Source organism: Triticum dicoccoides, chromosome 2B (assembly GCF_002162155.2).
Source record: "Triticum dicoccoides isolate Atlit2015 ecotype Zavitan chromosome 2B, WEW_v2.0, whole genome shotgun sequence".
Lineage (NCBI taxonomy): Eukaryota > Viridiplantae > Streptophyta > Magnoliopsida > Poales > Poaceae > Triticum > Triticum dicoccoides.
In genome coordinates this window covers 225,774,489-225,783,814 of record NC_041383.1, presented here as the reverse complement: position 1 = coordinate 225,783,814, position 9,326 = coordinate 225,774,489, and the positions used below count along the sequence as shown (strand labels likewise).

General features: G+C 42.5%; 1 protein-coding gene across 1 annotated transcript; it reads left to right on the top strand.

The window, feature by feature from the left end:
• The first annotated feature begins 2,662 nt into the window (after window positions 1-2,662).
• On the top strand, window positions 2,663-7,642 carry LOC119363215 (succinate--CoA ligase [ADP-forming] subunit alpha, mitochondrial-like). The gene is made up of 7 exons (XM_037628531.1): window positions 2,663-2,952; window positions 3,812-4,021; window positions 4,436-4,606; window positions 4,681-4,804; window positions 5,287-5,348; window positions 6,192-6,273; window positions 7,203-7,642. Exons 1-7 carry the CDS (start codon window positions 2,749-2,751, stop codon window positions 7,340-7,342), a joined length of 993 nt encoding a protein of 330 aa, XP_037484428.1. The 5' UTR covers window positions 2,663-2,748; the 3' UTR covers window positions 7,343-7,642.
• Window positions 7,643-9,326: the final 1,684 nt, after the last annotated feature.

The following is a 9,326-nucleotide window of genomic DNA, read 5'->3' as shown; positions in this document are numbered from 1 at the left end:
TGATTACTGATAATATTCTAGTGGCTTATGAGTGCATTCACAAAATTAAGAATACAAAAAACAGTCAGACAGGCTTATGTGTAGCTAAGTTGGATATGCATAAGGCATACGATAGAGTAGAATGGATTTTCCTTAAGAATATGATGCATAAGTTGGGCTTTGATAATCGGTGGATAGAACTCATTATGGAGTGTGTGAGTTCAGTAAGATATAGGGTGCGGTACAATTCTCAAGAAATAGACACGTTTATACCATCCAGGGGGATTAGACAGGGTGACCCACTATCACCTTATCTTTTCTTGATTTGTGCAGAAGGTCTTTCTAGCATGTTGCAGTATGAAGAAGAAGTTGGTGGCATAGATGGGATAAGAGTGTGCAGAAATGCACCGTCAGTTTCACACCTTTTATTTGCTGACGATTCTCTGATTCTCATGAGAGCAGATATGATTAATTCAACTTCCTTACAACAAGTATTGGAAACATACTGTGACAACTCAGGACAGTTGGTAAGTGTTGGCAAATCCAGTATATTTTTCAGTCCAAACACTAATATGCAAACTAGAGATGAGATCTGCCAACAGTTGAACATTACTAATCAAGCTTTGTCAGACAAATATCTGGGACTGCCTGCTTTCTTGGGGGCTAATAGAAGTGATTGCTTTAAACATTTATGTGAGAAAATAAAGAAGCTGTTGAAGGGTTGGATGGAGAAGCAACTGTCCACTGGTGGTAAGGAAGTTTTGTTGAAAGCTGTTGCTCAATCAATACCAGTATTTGCTATGTCGGTATTTTGTTTACCAAAGGGTGTCTGCAAAGATATTACTGATGTCATTGCTCAATTTTGGTGGGGGGGGGTGAGGAAGAGAATAAAAAGATGAATTGGTTCTCATGGTGGAAACTTTGTATCCTGAAGAGTGATGGTGGCATGGGCTTTAGAGACCTCCATTCTTTTAATCTAGCTCTCTTGGCAAAACATGCTGGAGAATGATAAACAATCCTGATTCGGTCTGTGCTAGGATTTTGAAGGCTAAATACTTCCCAAATACTGATTTGCTGCATGCAGGACCAAAGAACGGCTCTTCTTTCACATGGCAGAGTATTGTAGCCGGTTTGCCTACTTTTAAGAGAGGGTATATATGGCGCATTGGATCAGGGGAGAAAGTCGACATTTGGAATGACCCATGGATTCCTGTGAGTCCAGACAGGAAGGTAATAACACCTAGAGGCCATACTTTGCTCGTTAAAGTCGTGGAATTGATTGATCCAATAACTAGTCAATGGGATGAGCAGTTAATTCGAGAAATATTTTATCCGGTGGATGCAAACAAAATTCTTCAAATACCACTCAACTTTCAGGCCTTTGATGATTTTGTAGCATGTAATCTTACAAGGAGTGGTGTCTTCATTGTTAGCTCGGCCTACCATGAACAATGGGCACATAAATTCAGAAATCATTCGGTCAGCATGTCTGCGTCTACTTCAGCTATACAAGCTGAGATTTGGAAGCATCTGCGGGAGCTGCAAGTGCCACGTAAAATTCAAATATTTTGCTGGCGTGCCCTACATGGAGTTGTCCCTTTGTTTTCGATTTTGGCAAACAAACACCTCACCATTAGTGATGTATGTCCAGTATGTCGTAAGGGACCGGAGGACATGAGACATTTACTTTTCCAATGCGATTTGGCAAAGGAGCTATGTAGGGGTCTCGGGCTCTTGGATCATATAGAGCAAGCGACGTATGTGGATCGCTCAGGATCAGCAATATTAGAATTCTTACTTCTCGAATCGCAAACCAAAACCCTGGTAATGCCAAGTCTGAATGTGAAAGAAGTCATAGCAGTGGGCTGCTGGTATATTTGGTGGCTAAGGAGACGCCACACTCACCATGACTCATGTCCACCGTCGTCCAGATGGAGTTCTTCTATCCTTGCAATTGTGGCAAACTATGCCAACGCCATCAGCAACAAAAAAGTGGTAGTTGAACACAGATGGAAGAAACCTGATCCAAAGTTTATTAAATTAAATGTCGATGCTTCCTTTCACGATGATGTAGGCTCAGGAGCGACTAGATGTGTACTTCGGGACGACAAGGGGCGGTTCATTGCTACTCAATGCAGATTCATTCAGGTAGCGACAGATACAGCGACAACAGAAGCAATGGCAATGCATGACGGTTTAAACCTAGCAAATATTTTGGGTTTTAATAGAATAGCAGCAGAGTCAGACTCTTTGAGTGTTGTTAACAATTGTCAGGGACAAGTTCAATGGTGGGACTCAGCAGCGGCAATCTTTGCTGAATGTCTTGATATGGCAACATCGATAGGGAAGGTCACCTTTTCACATTGTTTTCGTGAGGCAAATTCAGTAGCTCACGAGCTAGCAAAATTTAGCTTCTGTAATAAATGTAATGAAAGTTGGACTGAGGAACCCCGGGTTTTTGATCAGCCAATTAGTGAACGGTGTAACTCTGTTTTAAGTTAATAAAGCTAGCCAAAAAAAACTTAAAACGTACTGACCGAAGCCGCTTTCCCGCATGCTTTGGAAATAGTCATCCATGTGTTAGTTTCCGGAAATAGCGACAAACGCAGGGGCCCAGCCCGAAGTTTGACCCCCCAACTTCTCCTGCAAGAATGGATCGCGAGACCCCAGAAAACTGAGGAAAGTAGACCGAGCCCCAAACGAAATCAAATCGAGAGGAGAGGAGAAAGAGAGAGGAGCACGCGCCGCCGCCAGGCCAAGCACATCGCCATGGCCGCCTCCTGCCGCCGCGCGTCCCAGATGCTGGGCTCCGCCGCCTCCCGCCTCCTCCATTCGCGTGGCTACGCGGCCGCCGCCGCCGCGCCCTCCCCGGCGGTGTTCGTCGACAAGAGCACCCGCGTGATCTGCCAGGGCATCACCGGGAAGAACGGCACCTTCCACACCGAGCAGGCCATCGAGTACGGCACCAACATGGTATGTCCCCGCGCGGCCTCCCTCCTCGATGTATTGCTCGATCCGTTCACTCCGTCCTCTCTTGTGCGGTTCTAGGATTTGAGATTGAGATACAGTCGACAATGCACGATCTCGTAGGTGGGTGGCTGTCGATCTCCATTTTCCGCCTTTTAGGGTTTCGTCTCTTATCGATGTGTTGCTCCAGGGGTATTCTTCAGTTTGCAGCCAGCACTTGAGTATTTTATTATGACTCGTCAGACAGCAAAACATGGAGAACACGGTTTTTATGGGTTCCTAGATGTTTTGTAAATCTAGGGCCTGCTCGATCTAAACTTAACAAGAGGTTGGGAAACAATTACCATGATGCACGCCCATGTATTTTCAAGCTGCTATGAAAAATCGAACCGAACTAAATCTTATGTATTGTGGGGTGGAGACATCGAGTCATATTTTACTTTTGATATTATTGGTAGCAATTCGGGCAGGGTTTCCCACACAATAAAAATGCCGGTGCATAACAAAACTGTCATGTGGATGGTAAGAATTATGTATGCATTCCGAGAGGTTCTAATTCCATTCCTACATTCTTGACCAGGAGCTCACAGTTAACTGTCGCATACTGGTTGTAACAGTGACATACTGAACACTATATGCTAAATTATTAGTTGTCTTATGAATGCATCTGCAATGATACCTTTGTACCATCAGATCAAGACACTGGCATGTTTCTGTAAGGTTGTTTGGACTTCTCTTAAGCCTTAAGATATATAGATATGTAGCTTGATTTTTAAAATACAAGCATCTTCAACTAATTATTATGTCTCTTCTATGGTTTTCATCAAATGATGCCCTTTTAACTTTAGTACTTCGCATTGAACAGGTAGGTGGAGTTACTCCCAAGAAAGGTGGAACTGAGCACCTAGGCCTTCCAGTTTTCAACTCGGTAGCAGAAGCTAAGGCCGAGACAAAGGCCAATGCATCTGTTATATATGTTCCACCACCATTTGCTGCCGCTGCAATAATGGAGGCATTGGAAGCAGAGCTTGACCTTGTTGTCTGCATTACTGAAGGGATACCTCAGCATGACATGGTATGATATTTTTAACAATAAAGTGCATCACTAAGCACATTGTTTGCTGTTTATCTGAGCATAATAATATTTGTGATGCCATTTGTTTTCCTTGGCTGTCCATGCAAGCTGAGTTTTCTTAATACAGAAACACTAGAAATTTTTGCTTGTGATCAGTGTCATTAAATGCATATAGTAGCTATATGTAGATAGGCACACATTGAACGGGTTTAGGTTTTACTTCTACTTCATGTGTAATTTTGTCCTGACCCATTTGGCAGTCAATTTATTGATATTAAGTGCAGTGCTAATAAACAATACCACATCATAGTTATGTGTTTGTCTTTCTCACAGTTTAGATAATTTCTTTTAGTTTTCTTTTGCTTTGTTAAGACCTTAGTGAAGTCATCAGAAGGCTCCCTTTCTTAATTCCAGGTGAAAGTGAAAGCTGCTCTGAACAGGCAATCAAAAACCAGATTGATCGGGCCAAACTGCCCTGGTATCATTAAGCCTGGTGAATGTAAGATTGGAATCATGCCAGGTTACATCCACAAACCAGGACGCATTGGAATTGTATCTCGTTCTGGTACCTTGACATATGAAGCGGTATGCCCATTATTGTAGACTTCGTTTAACCATTGAATGCATTTGCCTGAACTTTTTTTCTTTCTTATCGATAGGTGTTTCAAACAACAGCCGTAGGCTTGGGGCAGTCAACTTGTGTGGGCATGGGTGGTGACCCCTTTAACGGCACTAATTTTGTTGACTGCCTTGAAAAGTTTGTTGATGATCCTCAGACAGAAGGTACACTAATTCTTGCTGGGCCTCTACATTATTCAGAAAAGCTATTGTTATTCTTTCATTTATTTGTCAGATTTCCCAATTTTCCCTTTATTGGTACTAGGTCACCAGCATGCTTAGTTTGCATACTCTATTTGAATTCATTGTGGCTCCGATGTGTTGATAGGACAAATAAGTAGACCTTCATCTTTACTCCTGAAGTAGTGAAGTTATGTACCTTTGTATATGCCCACATGAGGGCATCACACCAATTATTTGCTCTGGGCCTTGCTGATACCCTTGAAGGAAATTAGTAATATAACAGAAAGGAGCTCCCTGATTTGTGGCTTCTGTGTGCCTTTGATCCCTTGTATAGTAATTAATGCATATGAATGTCCTGCTACATTCTTTGATACTGTGTCTTTCAGTTATGTTCTCATCTGTTAACGCTGTTATATCCCTCTTAAGTATTATTCTCATTGGTAAAATTGGTATGTGCCTTTTAGGTATTGTTCTCATTGGAGAAATTGGCGGTACTGCTGAGGAGGATGCTGCAGCCTTTATCCGGGTGAGAGTTTTGTTGGGATAGCTCTTTCCTTGTTGCATGTCCTGCTTCTTAGCATCCTTGCATATATTCCTAAATAGTAGTCCCTCTGTCCCAAAATAAGTGTCGCTGACTTATTTTGGGACAGAGGGATTTGCATGCTTCTTTATGTCCTGTATTGCAGTTCAAGCTTGGTGGCAATTAGAAAGCCATACTTTTGTAGCATGCATTGTACTATGAATGTTCATTTATATGATCATGATCTTGCCATAAAAGATGCATTGATAAGTCTTAAAAGCCCTTCTGACATAACCTTTAGATTATGCATGTTTGTAATTTAATATGCTTATTAGGCAAGCTCAAAATTTGTCTGGTTTAAGAGTTGGTATGCTTGCATACTTCTAAGCTTCAAGCCATCTCCACCCTGTCCAGGCCTAGCTTGAGATTATATGGTCACGAGTCTGAAGCTTTAGAAGTTAAAATATTCCGCACATTTCCTGAACAAGCCATTTTGGGGCTATATAGGTCATTTTATCATGTGACCAAACCCTTTATCACTAGCAAAAGAAGATAATTCAGTTTCAGTAAAGTACAAGTAGTCCACCCCACTGTTATTAGTTTTCATGGTCATTTGACATAATGACATGTGAAAACTTAGATTATATCTGGCCTGGTTTACAAGTTAAAATTGTGTCCTGATGCTTTCTTAGTGTTGTGAAGTGATGCATGATAAATAGGCACTGCTGATATTCCATGTTATAATATAGCTCGTGTCTACTTGCTAGAACTCTTTTTTTTTCTTTTGATTAGATACATGCTTTAAGTAACATTCTGATCAACTAATCTAACTTCATGCAAATGATTCAGGAGAGCAAAACAGAAAAGCCTGTCGTTGCATTCATAGCTGGACTTACTGCACCCCCAGGCCGTCGCATGGGCCATGCTGGAGGTATTGACATAACAACAAGTTCACTATTTATTTCCTTCATCAATTGTGTAATCTTTGGTCTTATTAAGTTGAACTATGCTCCTGTCTTGGTATTTGGAGAAAAGATACCGGCAGTTTTATGTTAGCAGATTGTTCATTAGTTATCTGTAGTTTTCTAATACTCTCCCTTGTCAATGGTAGTTCAAATTCTTCAGGAAGAACAGGTCATGTATTTGTATTATTCAATTGTGCAATAATTGACAGATAACAAAAGATAAATGCTCCCTCCATCCGGAAATACGTGTCGGAGAAATGGATAAAAATGAATGTATCTAGAACTAAAATACGTCTAGATACATTCATTTCTCCGGCAAGTATTTCTGGACGGAGGGAGTACCTAAGAAGTTTTCAGATTTGAGTATGAAAGTTATTTCTGGACGGAGGGAGTACCTAAGAAGTTTTCAGATTTGAGTATGAAAGTTTCACCCTGGTGGGTGTGGTATTGAATCATAACTCTAATGGTTGTTTAGTTTATTCTTGGTTACCAGTACAGAGTATGAACACTTGTACAGTTTAATAGTTAAAGTAACGAAACAGTATTTTGGACCTGGTTTATGCTCTACTTCATAGCTTTATCAGACCCAGTTGCCCCCTTTGCCATCTATTTTTTCATGGGGCCAAATACTTTGTTAGCCGAGTAATGAGCAATGTTTGCCCCTGTTCTTTTACTAAAATGATTGGCAATTATGTATGGATTTTGTGTGTTTTCGAACTGTTTCACCCACACTGTTTGTATGGTGACAATCTGGTTTATTTTCTCAAACTTTCTTGCTGTGATTCTCAATATAATTAAACCATGAAAACAAAATTGCTGCATTTCTTTGATTATTTGCAATGGCATTCAACTTCTATGTGTGCTAATCTATGGATATATTTCACGTATGATGCAGCAATTGTGTCAGGGGGGAAGGGTACCGCCCAGGACAAGATCAAGGCACTCAGGGATGCTGGGGTTACTGTTGTCGAGTCACCAGCTAAGATCGGTTCAACCATGTTCGAACTTTTCAAGCAGCGCGGAATGGTAGAGTAGAGAGAAGGAATGGTACAGTAGAAAAGAAAACATTGGGAAACTTCTTTTTGTTGCTCGTTGGTTAATAGCGAGCAATACGTCGGTAGGGCCCCATCGCTGGTCGCTGAGTTGAGCTACTCAGTCCCTTTTTTCCTTTTCCTTTCCCCGTCTTAAGTGTGAGACTGGCCTTTACATGTGCTCATTTCAAATGTTCAATAAGACAAATTCTCGACATGCTATTGCTTGGAGTTGGAATTCATGGGGTACCTATGCTCTTTCAAGTTTTTCTTAATGGCAATCTTCAAATCTGGCTGTATTTTCTCTCTGAACGCTAAACATTTTCCTTTGAGCTTGAGCTTGTTTTTTCAACTATACCAAGACAGCTGTGCACCGCAGTACGTGATATTATACTTTGCTTAGTATTTGAAATTGCCACTAAGATCAATGATGTAAAATCGTACTCCCTCCGTCCGCAAATATTTGTCGGAGAAATGGTGCATTTTAGTTCTAAATATATCTACTTCTATCCATTTTCGTGACAAGTAATTCCGGACGGACGGGTGGACTACACTCTTTTTGTCGCGGCCTATGATCTATCTCCATAACATGTTTCTCATTTGCACGGTAATTTTTTTGTTTGCTAGCGTAGCATCCCGCTTGATCCAACAAATTATTCTTTGTAGTTGAGAATGCTTGCTAATGGTGCAATCATAAGGATATGAGAAATGGAGTTGCAGCATGTTAGCCTAGACTCCACCTTGGAAAATGAGGATTAGTAGCAATACCTACCGTGTTTTCTCCTTCCCTATCATTAGTGCAAACTCTCTCCTCCAAGCTTCGCCGATGAGCCTGTGGATTCGTCTCCCCTCCGCCGCTTCGGTGGTTGGTGACTAGAGAGGAATCTAGTGCCTTCTGTCCAGCTAGTAGTTTTGCTAGAATTTTTTTTAGTTTCTCGTAGGTGTGACGCCTGGGTGAATGACGACTCTTCTTCGGGTTTGTTTTTCAGGCTCCGGCCCTTCTCGAATTTGTCGATCTAGACATAGTCGACGGAGCTCCGACGTAAATTTTCACTATTTTCTTGGGTGGCGAGGTTAGGGTTTCTTGTCGTGTATGTGCAACACCTTGGATAGCAAGGTTAGGGTTTCTCGTCGTGCGTGTGCAGGAAACTGTCAATCTATTCATCTTCAATCACGGCAGTACAACGAACACCAGAAATAAAAAAATTACATCCAAATTCATAGACCACCTGACGACGACTACAAGGACTGAAGCGAGCCGAAGGCGAGCCGCCGTCATCGCCCCTCCCTCACCTGAGACGGGCACAACTTGTTGTAGTAGACAGTCGGGAAGTCGTCGTGCTAAGGTCCCATAGGACCAACGCTCCAGGACAGCAACCGCTGCCGATGAAGAGAATTTTAGACCGCAAGGATCCAACCTGAAGACATATGAACAAAGACGAAGAAAGACCGGATCCGAGCGGATCCACTGACCAAATCTCGCGAGATCCGCCGAAGACACACCTTCACACGCCCTCCGGCGATGCTAGACACATCATTGGGACGGGGGTTTGGCGGGGAGAATCTTATTCCATCTTCAAGAAGCCACCGCCGTCTCGTCTTCTTGAGCAGGACACAAACCCTAACAAAACTTGAAGAAGCACCTGAAAACGGAGTCCTCCCACCGGCAAGGGCCAGGATCCACCGCGCACCCGTGGCCTATGGCCCTAAGGCCACGGGAGACGTGGGAGATCGGCGGCGCCGCCGACGGGAGGCAGAAACCCTAGCCGCCTTTTCTTGGAGGAGGGACAAAGGGAGGAGACGCATAAGCCTTGACCTTGATATCAGTTGCTTCAGGTCTATTAAAATGTTTAGTGGTGAAGACTGTGGCTGTAGTGCGCTGATCCTTATGAGCACGTGCTCCTTTAATGATGAAGATTGTGGCTCCAGGGCCTGGTTCTTATGGGCACGTGCCCGAAGACTTTCCGGATGTCATCGATAAGGTCAAG

Excerpts from the sequence above, each read along its gene's own strand:
- LOC119363215 (XM_037628531.1), top strand. The coding sequence starts at position 2,749 with ATGGCCGCCTCCTGCCGCCGCGCGTCCCAGATGCTGGGCTCCGCCGCC. Across the intron at positions 4,022-4,435 it reads GGATACCTCAGCATGACATG|GTGAAAGTGAAAGCTGCTCT; the intron begins GTATGATATTTT and ends TCTTAATTCCAG. Across the intron at positions 4,607-4,680 it reads GTACCTTGACATATGAAGCG|GTGTTTCAAACAACAGCCGT; the intron begins GTATGCCCATTA and ends TCTTATCGATAG.